The sequence below is a fragment of the Atractosteus spatula genome, chromosome 16 (genome assembly GCF_055471065.1).
Source record: "Atractosteus spatula isolate fAtrSpa1 chromosome 16, fAtrSpa1.hap1, whole genome shotgun sequence".
Taxonomy (NCBI): Eukaryota; Metazoa; Chordata; class Actinopteri; order Semionotiformes; family Lepisosteidae; genus Atractosteus; species Atractosteus spatula.
The window spans coordinates 5,191,371-5,217,888 of NC_142721.1; the positions used below are offsets into that span (position 1 = coordinate 5,191,371).

At 35.7% G+C, this 26,518-nt stretch overlaps 2 protein-coding genes across 2 annotated transcripts in view; one reads left to right on the plus strand and one right to left on the minus strand.

Annotated features, from left to right (window-relative positions):
- ush1c (Usher syndrome 1C) overlaps positions 1-12,440 on the minus strand; it is a 36,002-nt gene extending 23,562 nt beyond the window's left edge. Inside the window, exons 1-7 of the mRNA XM_088935246.1 lie at positions 12,332-12,440; positions 8,838-8,905; positions 6,707-6,850; positions 5,960-6,098; positions 1,615-1,723; positions 811-835; positions 435-492 (exon numbers count right to left, since the gene is read on the minus strand). Coding sequence (XP_088791372.1) covers positions 435-492; positions 811-835; positions 1,615-1,723; positions 5,960-6,098; positions 6,707-6,850; positions 8,838-8,905; positions 12,332-12,367 — 579 coding nt within the window. The 5' untranslated portion in view covers positions 12,368-12,440. The remainder of the gene's footprint in view (positions 1-434; positions 493-810; positions 836-1,614; positions 1,724-5,959; positions 6,099-6,706; positions 6,851-8,837; positions 8,906-12,331) is intronic.
- The window catches only part of otog (otogelin), a 63,305-nt gene continuing 49,152 nt past the window's right edge, over positions 12,366-26,518 (plus strand). The window contains exons 1-15 of the mRNA XM_088935188.1: positions 12,366-12,518; positions 16,546-16,630; positions 17,100-17,198; positions 17,412-17,569; positions 19,550-19,671; positions 19,961-20,169; positions 20,535-20,665; positions 20,910-21,016; positions 21,607-21,722; positions 22,129-22,254; positions 22,355-22,463; positions 22,812-22,858; positions 23,285-23,430; positions 25,247-25,379; positions 25,898-26,075. Of these exons, the coding sequence (XP_088791314.1) occupies positions 12,366-12,518; positions 16,546-16,630; positions 17,100-17,198; positions 17,412-17,569; positions 19,550-19,671; positions 19,961-20,169; positions 20,535-20,665; positions 20,910-21,016; positions 21,607-21,722; positions 22,129-22,254; positions 22,355-22,463; positions 22,812-22,858; positions 23,285-23,430; positions 25,247-25,379; positions 25,898-26,075 (1,919 nt within the window). The remainder of the gene's footprint in view (positions 12,519-16,545; positions 16,631-17,099; positions 17,199-17,411; positions 17,570-19,549; positions 19,672-19,960; positions 20,170-20,534; positions 20,666-20,909; positions 21,017-21,606; positions 21,723-22,128; positions 22,255-22,354; positions 22,464-22,811; positions 22,859-23,284; positions 23,431-25,246; positions 25,380-25,897; positions 26,076-26,518) is intronic.

The window sequence follows — 26,518 nt, forward strand, 5'->3', positions numbered from 1 at the left end:
ATATATGGAACATTAAAAAAAAGCTCAATCAAATCTTAAAGCTTCATACTGTACATGCTGTGGTAGTCATGGGCCATTTGTGTATCTTCCATGACAGGTATTTACAGGTACTTTCTTAAACAATGAATATGGATTTTCTGTTAAGAAATTAACCTAATACATATTTTGATTTTAAAGCAAATCTGAAAAATTAAACACTCACAATGCTGACAGGAGAAAACCCCATGTAAAACATAAGAGCAAACTTTGTTTAATAAAACAGAATTCATATAAAATATATATGAAAAATCACTATCCAATACAGTATACACCCTACATTACAGTATACAGCACAACATTGCTGACTATTTGCATTATAGGCAATCTAATCTATTTTAAATTACATCCAACTATTTTTTTTCAAGGAGTTAAAGCTAAAAAGCAATAAATCTTACCCCAGTTTCAGACACAAACTGGTCCACATACTGCCACTTCAGGGGCTCATCGGATGAACTATGTAGGAAAGCAGTACATATTGATTTTTACAGTACATAATGAACCCTGACTGTAAAAGTTCCTGTACCCAAACCACCCAAATCCAATTTTTCCATCAATATGCAGATCAACGCCTTGTCTTCTGGATTCCAGTCTTGTGAATCCTTAAATCATGATACTGCTTGAACTGCACACTATATTGTTGTTTTTAAATCAGTATTTTTTAAAACACAGCATAACAAGTTACCAATCACTACATTTTAAAATTGATTTTTTACTGCATTATACTTTGCATTAGAAATGATCAAGTATAAATTCCAAGTGTTCTTTTTTTACCTTTTGACTGGTATCATGCCCACATCTGCAAACAAAGAAATAATGAGTTTAATGATAACTGAATATTTTATAAGTGAGTTAATCAATAAATTGATAGTTTACAAAGTGCCTTTTGACAGGAAACCTAGATATAAGGTACTAAACTCATTCAGTCTATGTAATTGAGTGTAACTGGTCTACTAATAGGCACCTACAATGAGACTTCCAATAGCACTGTCAGATATAACTGAAAATAGATAAAGGTAGACTAAAAAAGGCACATTAATTTGTTAATGATGTATTAATTGTATCTAAATTAATATGTTTCTCAGTTAAAGTGAACAAGGATTATATTAAAATCATTACTGAATATAATCAAACTACACTGTAGTTATCATCAGAATAAGTGCAATGCTGTGAGAAAACAGTAAACTATTTATTTTCTGTTTCATGTGGATGACTCCAAGGTCTTCATTACTAATGGCTATTTTCATGTCTTTAATATATTTATTATAGTAATGATCGTATACAGTACCTTATATAGAGAAACAGTGATGGTTTTTGCTTGTCATGTACATATAATGGTACATAAATATTTGGCTCAGCTTTAGATCAACCAAAAGCCACCTGTTATATGTGACATTTTTGCAATCTTTCTGTATCTGTATCTTCTGTAGCCTTTTGTCATCTTTTTTGTAATCTGAATCATTACATGTTTGAACATAGCAGTGAATCACTTCAAATTGCAAATGATTTAGTCACATTTGTGTAAACAGAGGGCAGTAAGAGCTTCTGTTTTCAATGAGACAATCAAGTTTAACCTACGCCTGACTTTCAGGGAGACCGTCTTCTTGGTTCGGATTAGGTTAATCACTTCCTCGTGAATACATGAAGAGATGGAGTAGCCATTAATCCGGACTATCTCATCCCCAACCTAAAGAGACATTGACAACATTAGTTACAAGTCACAAACTACAGTATCGTACCTTGAGGTGATTAAGCAGTTTGATTTGGTTATGCACTGCTGCAATAATAACAATCAAAATTTGTTCTCAATGTGACCATATAATTTAAAATACAGGAATTTTGATCACTCTTCTGCATTCTTGAAGATTACACTGTAAAGACTAATTGAGACCAGTTTTGAAAATTAATTTAAAAACTGGAGATGCTCAAAGCCTATTTAAAGCCCACAGGGACAAAACAATAAGATAATATTTTACAAAAATACATTATACCTTACACAGGTAATTTCACTTACTATACATGGTATGTCACTAAAATTTAATAGATTACATTTTCATCAAAATAACTCATTCTTGTCTACTTTACTTACAAAAGTAAGGAACATTATACTGTAATTCACAGTTCTGCCTACAATATGTGAGATTAGTCAACATGTCATACACTGTAACTGTGACAATGCTTTCTGTAGATTTGCAGGAACGAGAAAGCCTAAGAGTGGTTGGTTCCAGTATGAATACAATGTAACTTCTATTCTATTCAATGTTCTGATATTTCTAACAAAAATTAAAGACAAACTAATTGAATGACAATGGTTATGACTGGCCATATTTATTTAACAATAATTAGCATTAATACTCTCAGTTTGTCCCACTTCATCTGCTTTTTTCCTAATAAGGTTACAATATATTTTTCATCCATTAAATGTTGTAGTGAAATATTTTTGAACACAGTCTAACAAGAAAAGTAAATGTGCAATGCGCCCTCTACTGGCCCTTTTTATTGTTTAAAAGATTTCGGAGAGGTTTGACTCCTCAATACCATTCTCAGGTGCTGGCAATGTATGTACTGTATAAAGGGGTACTAAATGGCTCATTTATACAAAATCACATTACTCATTACATCCTTACAGTATATAGGTATCTGAGGATGGTTTCCAGATCCTAAAGAATAAGATAAAAACTGTCCTGTGCACAGAACTAAAAAAGTGAGCCTAAAGAGCACTGTTGTTTTTAGAACACTAACAGTAAGTTCTTATCTCATTTACCTTTTTATTTGAAGAATCATACACTTGTATGCCAAATTACATAAATGTTTACATGACAGTTCACTCTTAAGAAAAAAAAAATTCAAGTATAAGTTCAATATTACATATTATTGTTTTAAATATTTGTTAAGATCACACTCTTAAGAGGATTATGTAAATTGTTCACAAAGGAATTTCTTGATTTATTTAACTATTGTGGTTTGCTTTAGATATTAACACAAAGAAAGTAAGTTCACAATCAGCAAAAACATGTTGATTCTGGTAGGATTCGTCAGATCTGTGTCTAGTTGTATTTTCTTAGGGTGAAAGACACAACCAAACCCTGCTCCTAAATCATGTTCTTTTAACAGATCAAGAGAAAGCCTTGGTCATGATAAATATCGTCCATTAAGAGTTAGATTCTCTAGGAAAAGGCACAGAAGAGAGACTGATCATTTCCCTTGCCACATATTTGGAACATTTACAGCAGATGGGTGCAGTAGATTTAACTTATTAATGCTCAATGAGGCAAAAAAATGCTAATCTTACTAGCTGCCAATTACGAATGAAGAAATACTAAACTACAGGGGTAATGCCAACAGTGTAAAAGAACAGTATCCTTAAAATTTAAATTCCTTTAAACCTGTTTTAGTGATTTGCCGGTCATAGTTACAGAAGGTCCTGCTGTAATAATATTCTCCTACCACAGTAGTTCTTGTTATAGTTATACGAGTCCTTACTAACCCTAAAACATTATTAAGAAAAAGCAATGCTAAAATTAATCCACTAACACTCCATCAATTACTGATCATAGTTAAATCCACTTAGCAAGCAATTTTCTGGAACTTAGTCTGATCGGTTTTGAAAAAAAAAGGTTGCTGTGTTAATAAGTGTGAGTTAGAAAATTCAATATCAATGTCATTCCCAAATAATGGATAAGATTAAGTGCATTTTAAAAGATTACAGAGCTTGAAGGGATTCGGCCAGCTAATACTCCCGAAAAACTGCCCTGGATGAAATTTCATCAACAGTTCGCTCTGACATGAGACAGCATTTTCCAGGACAAAGGATTGCTTATATACGCTACATGTTTAACTGAATTCAGAGCTGTCTGGAAAGACTGTCTGATTCTGCAACGCACCAATGTAATCCCTGTCTCCACATACCAGACAGACCAATAACACCACAGTTCTGATTCCTTACAATTGCCACACAGGAGCTTTTTCAATCTCTCACAACTTTAAGAAACTTATGACTAGTAACACTGGCTGCACAAAAGCAATTCAAGCAAAACAATTTCGAGATTTTTTGGCATCACTTTTCACTAGTTTTAGCCTTGTCTTGTGCAATGGTGAAAAAAAGGTCTACCGTATGTTGAATATTCTGGACATATTGTCCTGAACATGTTGTTATATCTTCACAAATTTCAGTAACAACTACCCATACATTTCAACCCAAGTGTCAGGTGTAACAGCCTTATTCACTAGATGGCAATAAAGAACCAGAAATACTGTATTACATAACGACATCATATTGAAAACACCTGTAAACCACCATACTCAAAAAGCTAATTATTTAAAAAAAAAAAAATAATATTCATGCTGCATACTATAGCTTGTTAGTTAGCATGTGCTACAAAAAGAAAGTAGTCATTCCATAAAACATCCTGGAGCTTCTAGGTTTATTTACACCTTATGTCTGTAGTCTGCTTTTAAAATGTATCTGTTACATGCTTATTTCATCCACATATCACAATTAAAACATTGTCAATTAGCCTTTACATAGTCGTCTACACCATGTCTAACAGAGGTTCTCATAAGGGGTACGGGTTTTTTTTTCCACATGCCATGAGTTTGATTCACTGATGAACACAGCATGTACTGTATATGATTTGCTGCAATTGTTTGCATTTGTAATTTGCATATAGTCTTTCAGTGAATCAAGCTCATTACATTGTAAAACTGTCACCAGAAAAGATAAAAAAAAGTAGTTAAGGAGACAAACGTTTTTTCTGAGTAAAGCAAAGAAATCTCAAGTCTCAACCTAACTCTCATGGCATTTCTTCTATGGCAGAGATGATACACATTGAAACTTCGGACATTAAAAGAAATGGGCTGTTTTCTATATTTATTTCATTCTTATTCTGAGAAGCTTTAATAAACACATGAACACTCTAATGACAATGAAGTCGGGCAAGGAACAAGAGTCACAGATGGGCAAGAATACCCCGGTAAAAAAACCCCTCTGTACTGGATGAAATTACTTGCATTGCAGGGCAGAACAGTTCTTAAGCTCCGTTTTAGTATCAGCACTCTTAGTCAGCAATAGAAGATAATCCACTTCAGAAGCTGACCCTTTTATTCATTTTGTGCTGGCTTCTATCCACCCTAATTAAAAAATAATGATAAGAACCCGTTCGGAGGACAAAAGAAATGCATGGCATGTCAAGTGAGCAGTCGAGAAACAAGACGGGACACAGAAACTCGGACACTTCCTCAAGGCTTTGGAATCTATCAGGTTAAACCTTATAACATTTCCATCAGGCAGGAAAAGAGAAACACATGTCTAATAACTGAATCCTATATTTAGAAATGGGTGCAATGTTCATTTTTATGCAGTATAACTTTTAGATATATTCTTCTCAGAGGAAAAAAAGGTTGGGGAGTCACAATTTTTTATTTCTAAACATCAAAACAAGTTACCAATGAACTGCTGCAAGGATAATGATATTGTTGAAAGACGAATTAAAAGTGTGACATTTTCCAGTATAATGCGCAAAAGTTTGCTGTTTTTTAATTGCCAAAGTTACATTCAGCATTTAATTTGTTTTTTCTTTAAGAAAATGTTTTTTTCCTTATTATTAGTGAAAATAATCAACTTGGTGCACATTCCCAAACCTCCATAACAATTCATTAATACATGTCACATTTTGGGGTTGTTTTGAACCAATCAAACATTCTTTGGATTCACCATGGATCCATTATCAGAAAGATGGTGAAGGTTGTGGTCAGCCTGAACCTAACCTGGCAGGGTGCAAGACAGGAGCTTGCTGCATACAGTACTTCAAATGTCCTAAGAGCTTTAGGTCATATGATGCACATTTACTGTATGTCAGGTACCACATAAATGAAGAGTGTTCGCCATTATTCCCAGCACTTGCATGCAAGTGAGATTTCTTACCTGCAGGCCCACATTGTCAGCTTGTCCATCCTTGACTATTTGTGAGATGAAAAGCCCACAGTTAAACTCCAATCCTCCACGGACACTCAGCCCCAGCCCCTCGGGATGGGTTCTGTCCAAGCGGACTTCCTTCAGCTTCCTACATTTCCAGTGTGAAAAAGTGGCACATTCAAGTGACAAACAGAAACAGTGGGTTTCCTTTTCCGATCACAATAAGGTAATATTAAAACAAACACTTACACTGGAAAGGCCATATAGAACATGTGTACCTGTTTTAATTATTTCTTATCAGCTGTGATTTACAACCATGCTTTGTTTGCATTTTAAACCTAATAATTTACTATACAGTACATTCAAAATATACCTGCCTTTCAACTTTTCAACTTAGTCAGGTGTTTTCTCTTTTGCTAACACAGAAATACTGGCTTATTTTAGGAGTAATCCTATCCATTTCACTGTATAATGTTAAAGAAAACAGACAGTTGTTTATGTTATTTTTATATGTTCATTAAATTGTGTTTCTTTTGCTTACAAATAGAATCGCATGGGCCAGTTTCTCTTTAAACCTCAATCACACTATACTCATTCCATTATATTTAGATGTGGATCAGTGAATCTGAAAACCAGCAATTCAGTTAAAAGGGGATTATAAATCAAACTGTTTTTTTTTCTTTTCTACATTTCTTCCGTGCTCGGCACAGCTGTTTTACAGCATCGTTACACGGGCATCTGCTGAAGCCTGCTCACCTTGACCGTTTAGGCGTGAGCTGGTCATACTCCACCTGGTGCTTCAGGGGGATGAGAGGTCGAATGGAGTCGAAAAGAGGCAGGCGGCTTGGCTCGTTAATGACCAGCTTTAGATCACCAACCAAGACAGGGAGGTCCATAGATCTGGGAAAGAAGAGATAAAGGGCTACCAGAACAAAGAGCTTTAACATTAGCCCAGCAATGGCAGGGGCACAGCTGTATATCTCGAGCTCAACAATAAATGTCTCCTTTTGACAACTTACTCTGTGTCAAATAGCCTTTAAGGCTCGAGGCATTAATCTTGTAGTTTAGAACAGTGATGAAATCGAACATTTAGAAAATGTGAGAAATTCTTAATTAAAAACCTCCCTGGAACCATCCGAATTACTAAACTTTGTTGATTTATTTAATCAGACAAGCCAGCTGAGAACAAATTCTCATTTACCACAGCAACCTTGAGAGCATGCATTTATACAGCAGCTTTTTTACCGGAGCAATCTGAGTCAAGCACTAGTTCAAGGATACCACTGCAGTAACTCCCCGTCACACCTACCCATTTCAGTCAATAGCCTTAACGACTCCTGCTCCTATCAAATGGTACAATACTGTGATATGTGATATGTACTGTATATTGACTTTAATATTTGAAACATCATGTACTGTACACTTAAAAATATATCTGCCACCCCGACTTTCAAGCAATGAGATAATGAAAATTATCTGAAAACCTCTTGGAAATGTTTATACAATGGATAACCAAATCTACTTAAAAATCTTGTTGCAATAAACACAAATAAATGTAAATGTAAAAAGCTGTTTTGCTCTGTGGCAGTTTCATAATATATTTTGGGACATCTCCGTGAGGTTGTCATTTAAAAAAAAAACATATTACAGTATGCACTTTCTTATAACTAAGAGGCACTGTAACAAAATAATGCCTTCTGACACAATTAAGTATTAATTCTCCATTACTTAACAGGTCCTAAAAATTAAAGTAGGTCAAAGGAAAATGACTGCATCATACCGACATCTACAGTATATCAAATCCAGTTAAAGCAAAGATATTAAATGTGGAAAATTAGCTTATCAAAACAATGACAACAGTTCTAAAAGTGAAGAATACTTTTGGATAATAATAAAAAATCTCAGTGAACTTAAAATTGCCTGAACACATTAGCTCATGCTTAAATTAGTGCCTTATTTTCTGTGATATTGTATACTGTACACGATGACAACCACTGGATACGAGGTACTTTGCAGATCTCTATAAATCATGTTATGGTTCACTTAAAAGTTCTCCACAGCTGCTGAGCATAAAGGTACCAGCAAGTTCCTGAAGCACTGTAGTAAACTATACCTCATAAAAACTGCTCTGGCATTGTATGACAGCTGTTTATGAATTTAGCAACCCGGTGGAGTCTTTAAATTATTAACCATAGCTATTTCATTTCTGACGCACAAGCAAAAGCGAATATGAATAGAGGTTCAATTGGACAGGGAGTGAAAGAGAACTGGATACATATCCAGTGAGAAACAAAACTGTTCCTCCTTACAAAGATCACATGGAAACTTCTGCAACATCTACATTTCACTCCATTCAGCTGCTATTATTACACAACTCAGTGGAAACAATACCTCCCACTGCAGAATTCTTTTGTCAGTATTCCTCAGACAAATCCTGACAGAATATACAGTATAAGCACATCTGCTGAAGTTTAGTTATTAAAGTGTATGAAATCGATTCAGTCTTTTTAAATGCAAAATGTGCAGTGTGGATAAGCAGAGTGTCTCTCTTAAATCAAAAGATGAACTAACATTACTAAGCTATGCAGTAATGATAAAAGTACAATCATTTATACATAAAATAAACATTTTACTTGATGTGAGAAATGTTCTGCATTTCATAACATGTTGGGATTTTAAGAGACCTGCATTTCATGCCTCACATTTAAATAATTTCCTGTTTCCAGCACAAATGAAAAGAAAACTTATTCATGAGTAAAATATTAATAGTGTGATACTATAAGTCTACATTGAGAGTATTAACAAAATATCTTGAAAATAATGTATAAATAGTAGTGGGTAAATGGACAATATCAGAAGAAAATAGCCAAGAAAAAACAGGACTCACTGGTGGTACATCCGCAGCACATCGTAAAGGTAATCCTTTTCAGCTTCATTGTCAATAAGCAATTCCACCTACAAAGTAAAGCAACCACACAATGATAACATTGTTTTAACATGCTGATAATATACATATTCAGAACTGACTTGATGAACGTCTTTAGAGAGCATACAAAAGGATTTCAACAAAAATGAAAAACGGATCCCACATACAGCATTGCAGAAAGTCATGCGTTTATATAGTCCCTTACCTGGTAACGGCTGAACTGCTGGACAAATATTTTCAAAAACCTTTTCGGCCATTCATTAATGTAGCACATTCCTCCCATCCAGAATCAGTGTAGCTGCTTGTGTAAAGTGATCACTAGCTCAAGAGCAGTGCTACAGTTATCCAGAGGGTATTGTTATCTACAATAAGTTCCTGGGGCAGATCGCTTTCTCTGCTCAGCCTGCAGCCTTCATCTGGCTCAGTACTAGTAGCCACTTCTATGCGTGGTAATGGGAGGTTCAGCTGGAGCAGTGTCACTTTACAACACATTCAACTACAGCCTCCTTTCCACAGGCCCTGAGGTACAGCATATAAAGAGGCCTTTTCTCCTGATTCTGTTAGTAACCCAAAAAGGCCTGATTTCTTTCGCATTTGGAAATAAACTTTCCTTCAGATTAAGCTTGTTTTGATCAAATAAACTGCTTTAATATGAATTTTAAGAATATCTAATACTATTCATTAAAATTATAAGGCGCTTTGTAGGTGATGCAATTCATGCACCGCTGAAAAGAAGCTTCCGCCTGGGACAGCAGATCCAGAAGAGGAAAGAAAAATGTTGTCACCAAAGGGCTAAACTTTAAGAAGACCAGATTGTGAAAGTCCAGAGTAGTCAGGACACTGGGGTTAATTAAAAATCTCACTCATATAAACAGTACCATGCAATCTGACCGAGTAAGCAGGGCCTTGGTTTAACGTCTTATCTAAAAGATGAAACCACCTCCAACATTATCGCAGGTCATGAGGCACTGGTTTAGGCCAATCACAGGCTCTAGACCGTGGATGACCCTGCCACTCCAAAACACCCGGGCCTCTAACAGGTGAGTTCTCCATGCTGTCAGTGATGAGCGTGGCTCCACTCTGCTCCTGCCAGGATTTGACCACAACTGCTAGTGACCCGGAACCACACAGCCAGAGGAGACTTCTGCTCCTGTGGAGCTGTGGAATGCAGTGGACTTCAACACCAGGTCCTCTTCTGTCACAGAGTCTTACTCGGTCTAGCTTTCAGAAGGGGGTGATGTCACTTCTGTCACTGGCTCAGTGCATGAGCCCTGTTACACCCACACAGACTGACAGCACTGTGACTGGAGTTGGTACTCTGGTATCTGTGATGGTGGTGTTCTGACAACTACCCCTTTCTCTTTGTAACTTTACAAATTACAGATAGATGCAACTTGGTCCACTTTGGGACAGCTCATCAAGAAGTAACACTAATAGAGACCCTACTGTCAAGAGCAGCTACTGCCCTACCTGCCTTTCTTTAAACTTCCTCGTGCAAGCATAAATAATATTCCTTCCACGATATTTAAAAACCTTTGCAACACATTTTCAAGGTGCATGTTCAGTCAGAGTTAGAGTCGCTTCCTTTCTGAGAATACAGTCTTGCAGCATTGCAAAGTACACAAGTTATTATAGTGATTCAGTTAGGAAAATAATATTTCTAACTGAATCATCTGCAGCACACAATGCACTGTGTCTAAATTTAGATTTCAACCTGAGTTGTATTAAAATGGAGCCTTTGCTATGTAATTAAAGATGATGTGTGCAAAATGGCAGCTATACGGCTGAGTAGCTAGAAACATTCATACGTCTCTTAACTCATTATTGCACAATTCATACAGTAACACCCCAAAGACTTTGATACTTGAAGGCCATAAAACTTGCCATACCGATAGTGAAATACCTGCAAACTATGACATAAAAAATGGACATTAAATAAACGGAAGCTAAAAATAAAAATTGAAAATAGCACTTAAATACCGTACATATTCCAATTTGTGTTAAATAAGAGCACCAGAGAAGATTTAAAATGGCGTGTCTAAAAGTGACGTTTTCTGTATATATTTAAAGTCTGTAAACACTGTTAAATGAGCGATATTGAACATAAAGGCACAACATGTGAAAACAATTTACATTTTCGTGTTAATTCATCAATGTCCTCACTATATGGGAACATGGTTGAAAGCGTTTAGCTACAGTAGTAGCAGCAAACACGTTAGATGGATCAAATGGCCTCCTCTGGTTTGTAATCTTCTCGGGTGAGATGACGGAAGAAGAGCGAGTTTAAACATCTTTGTAATCCTCTCCTTCAAGAAGGATCATTTACCCTTTTTTGCAAATGAGCATAATGCGTAGCACAAAGCGAAACAGTTTGGGAATATTTTCTCTTGAGCGGCATTTTTCAGAAAGTACAGCCTTCAGAAAAACCAGAAACAGCATTTCAAGCACAATCAGGAGTGATAAATGAGATAAAAGGTCAACAGAGCTCTGTTGTTTCAAAGCCAAGTGTCCTTTATTATGCAGCGTTCTCCCCCTTTGATGTCATTCTAATTTAATCAACAGTAAATCAGCAAAGAATGTTTCTGCCTCACTGAACATCTTTGGTAGCGTCTATAAATTATGTGCTGAAGAACACAGCTTTATGGGGTCGCAATTTAGCGACTAAGGCACAGTGAGTCTTTTTTATATGGAAGAACCTACCCCTACCCATGGCACAACTTTCATATCATGTGGCGTGTCAGACATTTTAGGTGTTTTTGTTAGTTTTTAACGTTATAAATTATGAACCTAAGCAACATGATATGTTTTATAGACCATGTGTTGTACTGTATGTGTACAGATGCTACCAGTTAACTGCTTTCCACATCTGAGCATCTGGATTTGTGTATTATTAAGTGTTCTTGACAATAACTTTTAGAAATTCACATTGTAGCATTGTTCCTAAACCCAATCACAGATGTAGGCCTAGAAACTGCGAGAGTTTATCACGTTTTCTGAAGTGCAGCCTACTATATTGATTAGTATTTGCATAGTAATCCAATTCTTGCTCCTGTTTTTAAACACCATACTGTATCAAATTAACTGTAAAATATTTAATTTATAAATTCCGTCCAAAAAAAAGTAAATTAAAAATAGTAAATACAAGTTATTTCGACACACTCCACTACACTCCATTAGCTGCGCTACACATTTTCTCAGCTAAGATTAAGAATTACCTCAACTGTTAGAATTCATATTAATAAAAACATACAAGAAATAAAATACATTTTCTTTTAAGTTAGTAAACGTACGTAACTGCCACGTACAACGCCCTTCCCCCATGTACATGGTTAATTGATAGGGGTCAGAGTACATACAGTACATGTCTTTTGTCATCTTGGCGTGTTTTGAAAAGACTGTTTTACATGTACATGTCTTGATATACACGTTTCATCCCAAGCACACGCGTTTCCTACCTTATGCCTGAATTCGCGAGCAACTTTTCGCTCCATGGTTGTGCAGAACCCCGGGCTTCTGTCCGCGCTGTCGGCTCTGCCAAGCTCGTTACTGCTGCTCCTCTGCAGCTGCCTGTCCGGCGCTGGGAGGAGCGGAGCGCTGAAGGCGCTTCCCTGTTCTTTTCATTACAAGGATGCAAAGACGCAGGTACAGCTACCTGCTGCGCATAGACCGCTCCCGTGTGAATACCGGCCGGTCTCCTCGTACAAATGCTCTCAACAAACCGTTTCCTTCCGTTTTGTAGTTTGTATATACTGTATCCAGCATTTGTTTTTAAAAAGCACTATACCTTAGGAATAAAAAACTTTCGGGGAAGAATGAATACTGTTTCACGGACGCAGAGCACACTGTATGGGCGCTCTTCACTGGATTGACATCTCTTTCCGAACTGGTACAATATAATGTACCCGAGTTCTTACTACGCCCTATTAAGATACCTCTGGTCTGGTAGAAAAAAAAAGTATATTTTAATAGACAATATTTCTGAAACATAATTAATTTGTGAATAAGAATTACAAATAAACGGGGACAATTGTTTTACATGGCTTACGGTATTAATGTTAACGTAACAATAATAGGGGGTTAACTACGATGATGATAGATCCCTTCTGGAAGTAAGTGCCCTATATATAATATATAGCTTTAAAAAATCTATTTTTTTTCAACGTGAAGGGAAACAGGTGAGTATTAACTCAGATCTCCGCTAGGTGGCGACCTACCTACTTATTCAACCCCACAGTCCCAAACAGGTTTGTGTGGAATTGTGAAGGTATCTTAAAAATGTAATATCTCACTTTTGTAATTCAGTATTGTTTTTGTAAAGTACAATTAACAGAAAAGTCCCTTTTTATTTTTTAACGGATTCAAATTTTAACTGTGAAATTTGACCACAAGCTTGGTCTGTAATAATTTTTCAAATGCATTTTAATTATTTTGTAGTTTACATTTCCACTTCTCAGTCTTAAAAGAATCGAGACACGAAACCTTCAAATGAAAAGGACAGTAAAAGTCAACTCTGGTATAACGGATAATTTAAGTCAAAACAGGAGAGGCTTAAATCAGACCGTTCTCTGGAACCGGGGTCTGAACAGCAAGTAATATTCTATTTCCTCCGAAATGCGTTTTTCATAAGTTGTTTCATGTAGAACTTAATGACTAAAGACGGACATACGCATTTTATACATTTTAGGCCAGACTTCTGACATAGGTTAACATTACGGTAGTTTGGTTATTTGCATGGCCTCTGATACCTGCCTGAATAAATTATGTTAATTAGTGACTGTCGTCATTCTTTAAGCAGGAGTAGGGATGCTCTCAGATCTGAAACAGAAGAGAAAGTCCATCTGAAAAACAAACTTCTACATTATCATAGAAAAATGTGTCTCCTTTACAGCTAAACTACTTTTTTTTTATCTGGCTTTTCTTGGAGAAATTGATTCCATCAACACCTGGTGCATATGAACCACGGATGGATTCTAAATTAAGTTTCACCATAAAACGAAACGTGTGGTTTTTATTATTTTATTGTATTCTACTGTACCAAGGTAAGTGGGCACATCATTTTTTTAATACTGAGAAACGTATTTTGTTGTAGAATCTATTAAATTTAACAGTTAAAATTGGTGTTGCTTGTTACAGTACATGAAGGCCTTCTGAAGGCTTTAAATAAACAGTTTCAGAACTTGGATTTCATATTATCAATGAAATCCATATCATTATTAAAATCACAATTTATATTTGTTTGATTTTATAGCACTTATTTCGTGGAGTGTAGACAATGTGATCTTACCTGGCAGGGATGCTCTTGAAAAGTAAGTAGAAATAATTATTATTGCAGTTATTACAGATAACAGATATATATGTATATTACAGATATAATTTCACACTACCATTTGAGGTTATGTGTTTGTATCTGCTTGTAATTTTAATTGTGTAAAATAACTCTTTACTGTGACGTTAGTGCTACTGCTCTTATATTAAGTTAACTACCACCTCAGACTTCACTGTGAATACCTTTCTGGGACACAATCCTGCAGTAATGAGAAAGAATAGAAACTTTGATAAAAGGAAAATTGGAATTTCAATGTTTTAATTTTCAATGTAAGAGGATGACATTTTTTATGTGATTGCAGAAATCCATTTTACCACTTGTTATACTACAAAGTACTAAAACACCAGTGCGTCGTCTTATTATATACGTTTCAGTTTTGTTTTAAGACAAGAAACAAATTGCACTTTTTTGTTGAACTAGCTTCTGTTTCGCTGATATTTCTGGTGCATTTCTTTGTTTCCAGTGTAGTATGTGCTACACCTGACCAGTGAAGTACAGGTTACATGTAAAGAACAAACCTTGCCTTGTTCTCTTTTTCTAACAGCAGAAGCAGCAGTATAATACTGCAGAAATGGGATACTAGTTCCCAGGGACTGCAGGTAGGAGCCCAGGACTACTGATTTGTAACATTTCCTTACAAAACCATGTCAAATACATTAACTGTGCCCATATGATATCTAAGTAACAAGGGTTGAGGGGTTTTAAAGAATTAATCTTAAACTTTTATCATAAAACATCTGCTTTATCTCAAAGCTACTGTATATTGTAAAAGCATTTATTTGAACAAATATATTAATCTGGATTTGCATCCCTTTAGTTTACATCTACCTACTGTACTGTGTGGTAGAAAACAAGTATTTGTAGGATTTTTTTTTTGTATAAACTGCTGTTTATAATATATTTTAATATTTATAAAGTATGTTATGACTTTTTTGTTGTCATCATTGTGATCTAAAGTAGAAGCTAAACATTTCGATTGACAAGAACCACTAAATAGACGTTGGTGTTTCAATGATAAAATAGATGTTGGTGTTTAAATGTGCTAAAGACGAAAGAAATGTGTTGAATACCAAAGAAGCAAAGTCCTACTGTTTTACGATAGCGTCAAAGACAAATTTATTTCTTAAGATCAAAAAGAGATTTTGGACATTCAGTCTCATAGATACAGTACAGATAAAATAATTGTCTACTACAATACTGTAAATGCAGTATAATACAGTAAATCATGACCTACGTACATCTTACAGTATTTTCACAGTGATCCTGTAGGCTAGAGTGTACTTGCTTCTGTAATAAGAAATTAGAATAAAAAAGATTAAAGACTAATAGGAAATTAATGACAGGGAAACAATTTCAATAAAATAGACAGTTAAGTACAATTAAAAACAGATTCCATGTCTTTTGTATGGAGATATACATTGCTTAATTGCAATTCCAAATTGAACGTTTCAAACATTTTTTATGGTACTCTATTAGTTGAAAGCAAATCTCTGTAGCAGTTCCACCCAGGCTGGTTTCAGGTATCTAAGCTGAAAAATGGGAATTGTTGTGCAGTTCATACACTGCCCTGGTACTGTGCTTAGAATCTGAATAAGGACGCCCGTATTCAGGAACCCCAAAATGCATTTAGTCACATTGTTTGGTTTAGCTGAAAATGGGCAGATGTTGGCTTTCATTCTGTATACAGTATGTTCAATTCTAAGTGTCAGTAAATAATACATGTTGATTATCTTTATGGGTTAGATATTCAATGTTTTTTTTCTCCAATGGAGAAGAATATATGTCTTTGAACAAAGTCATGTAAAATGCTAATAGTTTTATAAAATCAAACTAGAGTAAACATTGTAAAAGTTATAATTCCTTAAAATAGAAATTCACATCTACATTAAATCTGTGAGGACTGATAAAAGAAAGGAAGGTAGGAAAGAGTTTCAATTTCTTATTTTTAATCAGCTGCTTTATTAATCTGTTACTTGAGAGCTCAGGTTGGTTTTCTAGTTGGTGAAGGCATTCTACAGTTTGATTAAAGGGCAGAAGCTTTAACATAATTAATTAAATGTTACAGGTACAGTTACAAGAGCTTAGTTTTGGTTTGATAAAATGACAATTCTTCCTTTTCCCAGACATTATCCTGGCATTTACCACAATTCTGATGACCTCAATTAAAACATACGTAAACATTTTTGAGTCTGGATAAAATTAGAAAGTAATTTGGTTTTGAATGTGTGAGTGGGGCTATTTTTTGGTGGGGTTGGGGGTGGGGTGGGGATTTGGGATTTTTGAGTTTTGAATTTGGAGAGGTGCTAGAAATAAATACAGATGCTCTCTCGGTCTTTGCTTCAGGGATCACCAGTAACTGCTACCACATTATCTACTACAGCAGTACATTTAATTGAAGGGCTGAAGCCACTAAGGACCAGAGCTTCAGGTGAGTCTGTGGTGATTTGCTGCTTTTGCCTGTTTACCATATGTTGAGGCCATTAGATAAGAGTTGACCAGCTGTCTGTGGGAAGGCTGTAACTACTCAAGCTTTACTTTACCCTTGGGAATCTATCAGTACCTACTCAGGGCTGAGAGGCAAGAAAGGAGGGATAATTAAGAGGGACCACATTCACTAACAACAACTAATACTCTACATCATGGCTTCCACTCACTTCTGTGCTGATCTTCAAAGGTGAGACCTAAAGAAGCACGCCGTGCCAAAACAGCTTTATTTAAAGATGCAGCTTTATTTAAAAATCCTTCCGGTACCATCCTGTGACGTGTGAATTAAGACAGTGCTCATAAAGTGAAACCCATGGTATGCATTCAGTATATTTTATGAGGTTCGATAAAATGTTCAGGAGTTATTGTTAAAACAGTACCATGCATGGTTAAATTCCTAATGTCTTTTCCAGAACCCTGTACATTTCCCTGTCTCAACGGAGGAGAATGTGTACATCCAGAATCATGCAATTGCAGCCAATATGAAGCAACTGGAGTACGGTGCCAAACAGGTTACACACCTTTAATGCTCATGGACGTAAACATATTCAGTGTTTTCTTTCACTGTGTCAGTCAAGTATTCTTTGTTTTTTAAAATAGAAGCATTTCCATAATATTAAATGAGGAAAGCCCGCATCAGGAGGAGGAGTCACAGCAGAATAGACTTTTGGAATGAATTATGATTTTATCCCCTTGATTTTAAGACTCTTATTCTCTTCCCTTAGTTCCAAACAAAGGGTTTGAAAGAGAATTGATCTGTCGGACGTGGGGACAATATAATTATGAGACATTTGATGGGCTTTATTATTACTTCCCTGGAAAGTGCACTTATACTCTAGTGCGAGAATGTGACGATGCAGTGCAACCAAGCTTTATGATACAGGTAACAGCATCTTAATTTATTATACTTTTAAACCAAAGCTGTTTTGTTCAGAGCTGTCTTTATAAGAAAGGTTTTCTGAACTGCTCACACACTGAGTAAGTATGCAGACTCATTGGCAAGATCGTTTAACTCCGCTGTTCAAAAACAGCACTAATTTTAATAATACTACTAAACATTTTTAATTATAGATTTCAGTACAAATCTGTGTTTTTCCATTTTATAATTCACAAAAGGCTCACTTCAGTACATTTTCTAGAAAATAAAACATGCAGAATGAAAATACTGAATCCAAAAAATATTGCTAGCTGAGGAAATGTTTTTTTGAACTACAGTATACGATAAATTATATCATTTTATTAGTTAATTTATGTAGTAAGTAGGTGCAAAAACATTTTTTAATTATCACTATTTCATACTTTATGTGTTTTTTAATCATTGTTGTTTTATCTACTATATGTCAGAAGGTGGCACTACATATATAAATAAAATTATAGAAAACCTGCAGGAAACTTTAAAGGTTACATTAGACTGGTCGTAAACCATTGTGCCAAAGTGCCTTGCAGAATCTGGTCACATCACAAATTTACCAGTGGGGTGGCAAAGGTTTCTGTAACAAAATAGCACTATTTACATCAAGCTGTTCAAAAATAGAAATGCTTGTTCGTATAATATGTTTCCCCACGTTTTCTGCAAATTTGTAGTCTTAAAGCGAATCACCTGATTTGAAGATTAGTTCATAATCACTACTTCCACCAAGCAACATCTGCAAACAATAACTCTAAAAAGAATCTGCTTTGATTTTAATGCAAAATCCTGCAAATGACCATATTTTAGAAACAAATGGTAGAATGATTTGTTTGAGCTTTTAAATAGAAACAGAAAATAATAATTTTAGATAATATTTTTTCTGGAAATATATGTACAGTATGTAATTTGACCTCAACATATACAGTATGGTTGTGTGAGAAACACATCTTACTTAATTTAGTAGCCACTAAAAGAAACAACAAGAAAAAAACTAGAGAGATTTATTTAAAAATTGTCTAAACTTAATATATGTTTTGTTGGACTGTTCGCCTTGCTTGTTACAGCTTATCACAATGAGCAAGGTAACATCTTGTATTCAGTATTGTATATACTCTTGGGTTGTTTTTAAATTGCTAACAAAGTAACATGCCTTAAAGGGAAATTAAAAGCAATATTATTGCAGTTTTGTTTTTTGCAAGCAAGGATGAACAAATTGTTCCACCCTGAATTAGAAAATCCCAGGAAGATTAATTTTGTATGGGAAAACTTTCTGTTACTTCCTTCCGTAGTTTAGATGTTATTTGATATCTCACCATTATGGCCTTTTTATTCTCTAGTTTAAATGTTTTATACATAAGATCTCTTTTTATCCTGGCTGTTTTCTCAGGCAACCTATCTAATGGGAATTATATTGCCTGAGCCCAAGGAAAATATTTCCTCTGCAGATTAGTGAAAGTGATCTCATTATTAGAGTCATTTATGCCAATTACAGTTTAATTCCATAATTATCTGCTTAGTCTGGTACAAATCTAAAACAAAATTCACTTTGTTCAAGGAACCATTAAAAGCACTTGGTTCTAAAGAGCTACAAAGAAGAATCAGTTGTATTAACGATTTATTGTTTTTTATGGAAATGGCAATTGAATTTGTCTGCATAAAGACACTGCTCCTATAGAGTGTTTATCATTCTAGGTCAGGCACGCTTTTTTTCTGACATGCAGAGTCTTAAAGTTTGTTAACTGAGTTGCGAGCTTCAGTTGAAGAATCAGACGGATTTTCCTAAAAATAGCAACATATTGTGCAAAACTGAAATTAAAGGATACAGTAAACCTATTCTGAAAATAACTGATCAAATATTACAAAGTACATGTTCTGTGCTGAGTTTACCACGTGGTCTTCAAAACTCCTGATCCCATAACATGCAGATCTTTTGTGATATGATTGATCATACAGGTCCACAATGATCCAACATGCCATTCATCTACATACCAATGTGCTCGATCGGTCAGCCTGTTTCTTCCAGGGGACGGAGAGCTCAGATTACAGAAATACAATATTACTTTCAGAGGACAAAGGTAACTTCCAAAATCCATTTGTTTCCAGCTAATGAACCATGTTTGTTTTGTAAACTCCCACACACCATTGTATCACATCTCATTAAAGGCAACTATTCTATTTAGAAGATAAACTACTATCAAAAATAATCATTTTAAAGAGCTATTGTATATGAAATAAAAGACAATACAAATAAAGAAAAAGCAGCCAGAATTCACTGTACTGTATTGAAAATATGTGTCAAACTATCACACTATGTTTGGTGATTTGCATAAGGTCTGTTAACCAGCAGTGTTTTATTTTTTTCAGCATTCAGCTTCCACACAGTATGCATGATGTAGAGATAGAGAGGATATCTCAGTACATCTTGGTAACCCAACAGCATGGATTTACACTGGCCTGGGATGGCAGCAAGGCATCAGTGTACCTCAAAATGAGCCCAGAATATGTGGGCAGAACATGTGGATTGTGTGGAAATTTCAATGCAGATGTGCAAGATGATCTGAAAACCAGCTTTGGTGGGTGGATTGAGATCCTGCATTGCTGACAGATAAAAAGAGACCACAGGATCTTTTCTTAGTACAGAAACGTGTAGCTGTTGAGACATATTGGACCAACTTTATCTCTTATATACTGTAGTATTTCCAACAGCAAAATGGTAAAAGCTAATAGTTAAAATCTTTAGAAGGTTAAGTGCAAAATAGTCTTTTTTTTCCTAAAATATCAAGAAAAATACATTATCCTTCATTGGTGGTCTCTAGTAGTTTTGGCATGCCTTAGTGTAATACAGATTCTATGAACATACCCGGTTATCTGACAAAGAGCAGTGAAAGATTTTTGGCACTATGCTTCTAATTCACAGCTGAAACCTCCCTTTCCACAGGTTTGCTCACACATGATGTTGCTCTGTTCGGAAACAGCTGGATGGAGACAGAGCCCCTTCAGCAGATGTGCTCCACTGTGCCTGCAGACTATACCTCTCCGTGTTCATCACATGACCGCAGAGCACAACAGGTATGAATGCAGTCAAGTCTGTCAGGTGAAGCACGAATACAGCACTCATGTCTTTAAATGATGCTGCCACCAAGTCTTCTAAAACACAGTCTTAAAGAAACAAAATATAGTTTGTCAAAAATGTCATTTTGTTTTTAAGATTGTTTACAGTACATGACTGTACTGTACATTGTCCACTTATTTTGATGTTAAAGGCTACAGTGTTAAAATAGGATCTGATACTATGTTTTCCCTTAAATTTCAGAACGTGCATGAGTGGTGTGGCTTGCTACTCAAACCTCCGTTTAAATACTGCCATGAGTTTGTGAGCCCATTCCCTTTCATGGCCAGCTGTTTCAATGATCTGTGTATGTAAGTACTTTGTTTCTGTTTTTAACCTTGTTGTGAGTCAGGAAAATTTATAACTGGCAAAAGACATGATGTGTTTAACGCCTCACAATGTCAGAAAATGAGAAATAAGTATACATACCATAATAATTTTCAGTTGTTATGTGTCTCTCTCACACACACCCCCATCTGCACCCTGGCAGCAGCTCGCTGACTCAGTCCTTGCAATAATGAGGGGGGGGAACACCCTGTCCAGCCTCAGACAGGCTGCCATCCTCTCAGCTAGGCAAGGCAAACTAAATACAGTACGCGTAATCGTCTCTCTCTCCCATTTGTTAGGACCTAACCAAACTACTGAAGGAGTTATTATACTGTTGTTTAACAACTTGACTTTTTTTTAATCCTTTCCTGAGTATAATGTCTATAGTACATGCTTCTCTACAGCTCCACATAAAACCCTGGCAGGTTTCTTCACAGTTATGTAGTTTACAGAAGTACGTCTGCTGCAGTAAGAGAAGAACGGTACGGTATTTTGTTTCTTGGATTACCTCAGTAGATGATAATTGATCTCCTTTCTCATTATTGTAATTTTCCTTCTCTGTTTCTCTTGTCAGTACTGGACCTAATGCTAACGATGAGGTACTGTGCCAAACGCTGGCAGAATATGCCCGGGCCTGTGCTCACTCTGACCACCCTCTGCATGACTGGAGGGCACAGATTCCACAGTGTGGTACAGTTCAAACCTTTTTACTATAGTTACTACAGTATATCCTGAAGTGAAATGAGGTCATTGAATCCAACTCCCTCACTGGGTCAATTTCTAGAAGTACCAGGAGTTTGTCTGCTTAATGCAGAAGAAGACCCCAAATCAATTTTCCATTCCATTTGGTATGGGATAACAACAGATATTATCAATGCTGCAACTGGCCTGAAGGAAAGTTCTAATAACTCTGTTTTTCCGAACTTCACAACTGATCAGCACTGCCATCAAGACTTCCATTGAACAGTATGTAAAGTGAAATAATGGGCAAAGCAGAAATGTAATACAGATGCAATGAGCAACTTTCCAGGTGCTTTAATATTGCTGCATCCAGTTAAAGAACCACCAACTAAGACGTCGTTTCTCTTTGTTGCAGCAGTGGAATGTGATGACAAATTCGTATACAGAGAATGTATCACCTGCTGTCCTGTCTCCTGTAGTATTGACAAGATGTGTATTGATAGCAAACTTCAGTGCCTGGATGGATGCTACTGCCCTGAAGGTTAGAAATTACTTCACTAAGTTACACTTTCATATGAAAGCACTAAAGCATGTCTAACGTGGAAGGCTGTGTTCTCTGCATTGCTGCTGTGCTCTTACAGATCTGATCTACGACAACGGGAGCTGTGTGCAGCCATCGGAGTGCCCATGTGACTATCATGGGATGGTTTTCTCCCCTGGACATATAGTCCAAGAAGAATGCAATAACTGGTCAGCCTCTTTCACTCTCAGCTGGGGTTGGGGCAGTATATGTTGTGGAAATGACTGTAGCATTGTTCTATTAAAGTTATTGGGTAGGTGACAAGGTTACAAAAAAGTAATCTGGAAGCTATCATGTCTCACAAGATATATTATTTGTGTAAATTTATGATTTACTTACAGCAACCAAGTTTATATCATCTTTGGCAAATCATATGTGTGTTTGTGGTAATCTGGCTCATACCAGATAAACCAAAAGAAATGCAGCATTTATGTCTTACAAATATTTACATATTTGTATTATGTTAAGAATATGCATTCTTCAATCTCTGACATGAGTGTTATGTGTCATGGTTTCAGCACCTGCGTGGGTGGATACTGGAACTGCACAGACCACCGCTGTCCAGGTAAACCTTAGGAAACAATCTGTCAGTATTTCAGTGCACTGCTATTCTGCAACAGTGGGCTTCAAGTGAAACATATCTTTTTCTCCCCACCCTCTTGATTACATTGGGATGAGGATGTGAGTTAAAAAGAAACAGTTGTGACACTAGAATTTTAGGACAAAGTGTCCCTAGATGATTGAATATTGAAAATGTTTATTTCAGCTATACTGTATTCTAAAATATTCTAAAATATATTAAATGCATTATGACTTTAATTATGAACATGTTTTACATAGATATATATTTAAAAAATAGCATATTTCAACTGTTTTCCTCCCTAAATTCCTTAATCTTAAATTGGAAAAGTTGGACAGTTATAATTGCTCTGTTTGAAAGCAGTGTCAGGCTTAATAATGTATGTTGTTTAATGTTCCTATTTTCTATCAGGAGAGTGCTCTGTTACCGGAGATATTCACTTTCAGACCTTGGATGGACAGGTGTACACATTTCAAGCCACATGTCAGTATGTTCTGGCAAAAAGCCGCACGTCTGGAAAGTTCACGGTCACAATACAAAACGCCCCATGTGGAGTGGTAAGTGTCTCTTTATTGTTTGACAACATAGAATGTACAGAACTCTGGGGCCCAATTGATCAGACACTGCAGAATGTCTCTTAATGATAAGTGATTAGGAATGATCAGGGAGGTCTGGGCTGACCACAACCCTAACGAGGAAAAGTGGAGTGAAAATGGATGGATGGATGGATGGGTGGATTAATGATTAGTAGATAACAAATCATGTTGCAAAATTGGCTGTGTAACTTTTGAAATCTGAGTGTGTTTATGCTCCTAATTTCTCTTATATACAAAGTCTTTTTTCCTCTGCACCTCCATTTATGCTGCATTCAAATGTCACACAATGGGCTCTAGAATATGGTGCATTGACAATTGCAGTACAGTATAACACAGAATTGATGACTGAGTAATAGTATACTGTATATGAAAACATTTTGTATCAATAATTAATGCAATTACATCAAATAGCTAGCATTTAGTGATTCAGACCTATAACATGATTGACTTTTGAAGATAAAAGACTTTCTGAACTGCATTTATGCAGTGATCAAACTGGCTAGTACTGTGACAGATAAAGCATGAAAAGCTACAAAGCCTGACATCTCTTCTACCACAAAGCCAGCAATCTCCCAGCGCCACTGAGTCGATGATACGAAAACTCATCATACAGCATGTGGATCTGGTATAAAATGTCAGACATATTGCAGACAAGGAATCAAACAGGCAATTGCCTTGGATTACCTTATCTCAGTCCTGAGTGACAGGCTGAATGTCTTTGTAGTTGCAGATGAAGAGAGTAGTGGCAGATAAAAAAGAGTTCTGTAAAACGGCTGGTGAAAGAAACAGCAACTTGTATGAGAGCACCTGCTGAATGTTGGGCAAAGCAGTTATGAAAGGAGCAATTCACCAGAGCAGAGAGTTACAGTTCAGTTAAATTGGTCCTGCTTAAGATACGTCTTGTGGAGAGGACAAGTCTCCTTTAACAATCTCTTCAAATGTTATGCAGTTTCAGAGGAAATGATAACTTTCAGGGATGGGCTGTAAGATATAGTACCGTTGAGAGGAACTTCAGTAATGTAAAACTCCACACTAAACATCTGATTCCACTGCACACATACACAAATGCAGTACAACACTTTAATACTTTTATTAGTACACTGTAATATAATATAAAAACTTAAAAGAATAAATCTAAAGGTGAAAAAAACTTAAGGGAGGCAGATCCTTACTTAGTGGTAAAAGTAAATAAAACTTACGCAGATCTATTCAATTTGGTAAGATTTGGATTATTATTGTTCCATTAAATATTAAATGTGTTTGGTCATCTGCAATGATTACCCATTTCAATGTGCTGTAGCATGTGCTTTAACATCATCTAAAAAAGTTGTACTTAAATACACCTTAAAAAATTAATTAAAATTACTTGGACTTATTTCTAACTTATGTAATTTAACACAACACATGTATGAAAACTTCCTTTAAAATGTTTACAGTATTTACTAACAGAATTACAGCAATGGTAGGCATAATTTAGCTTTAGACCAATTTCTATCTTCACCCTTAGTTATTTTTGCTATGCTGACAGATTAACATGTTTGGGTATGGTATTATGAAAAGGTACGACATGCCTGTAAAACATTTTACAACTTAAACTTTTTATTACCTCGTAAAAATGTGGGCAAATGTTTGACAGTAAGGAATGTGTGTCTGTGTATATGGACTTGAAAAGCTATCAGATATCTTAACACATTATTATTGTTTTTATTAGTTTTAGTTCTTTGTGGTCTACTGGTAATGTCTTTGTATTTACACAAAATGCTCTTTGTGTCCACAGAACCTAGATGGAGCCTGTATCCAATCAGTTAGCCTGGTTGTTGATGAAGATCCAAGGAAGGAGATTACAGTGACTCACAATGGGGAGGTGTATGTGTTCAGCCAGTACAGAATCGCACTGCCATATACAGATGGTAATGACAGCAGAAAAATGTTACATTGTTCTGACATATTCATTACCATCCAGTAACCACTTGTGTGTGACAAAAGTCAAATGTACTGTATACATTTTATGGTACTAGGAGTGGAAGACTGCATGTACCATGGTACACTTTAAACTTTAAAGTGTAGAATCTAGAAATATTGTGTCAGGCAGCAAGGAACTGCAATTCTTGATTGCATTTGGATGTGTCTTTCAACCAATCATGTCTGCATGTGCTTTTCTTTCAGAAAATTGGTATCTGAAGTCTATCTCAAACCTGAGATCCCAAATCTGGGATCTCAGTCACAAACTTAATATTATGAAATTCACAGGGAATAGGTGAGGACATATGGAATAGTCCATGAATACATTGTAATTTAAAGTATATTTCATATTAACTTCCTAGGAAGTTATTTATTACTTCATATAAACTACAGAAATAAGGGTTAAACATCTGCATGTTTACAACCCAGTGAAGCAGATCATAACACTAAATATTTTTATTTCTAGATACATTTCTCATCCAAGAGCTCTCTTCAATGTTTATACAAATTAAAACAATGGATGGGTTGCGTCTGCAGTATAATTGGAAAGAGGCCAGACTGTACCTGCAGCTGGATGAAGTTTGGAAAGAAGATACTATTGGTCTCTGTGGAACATTTAATGGAAACATTCTAGACGACTTCCTGTGAGATTTTCTCTCAGACCTGTTTCTTACCATTTTATGATACATTAACTATGTAACCTAACATTTCATTTGCCTTTTTATTGCCTGTTTCTCACAGTTCTTACACATATAGTTTTTAATACCTGTACATAATACTCTGCATTTGTCTTCATCATCTGCCAGGTGTCTAACCAGTCTAAGTGTTCTTGAATTTCCTTTGCAGCTTGTACAATGTTTAGTAATTCTCCCATATTTTTATCATCTACAAAATGGACAAACTTATTAACCATACTAACATCCAGATAATTTATTTAGATTAGGTGGCCCAATTTAAAAAAAAACTATCTTTTATCAAATGAATTCTTAAAATCTAAATAAACACACTATGTTTTATTTGTATCTATTAGTGCTGTTGCTAGTTCATCCTTTACTGCTGTTTGCTCTTATACTACTGAACAGACCTG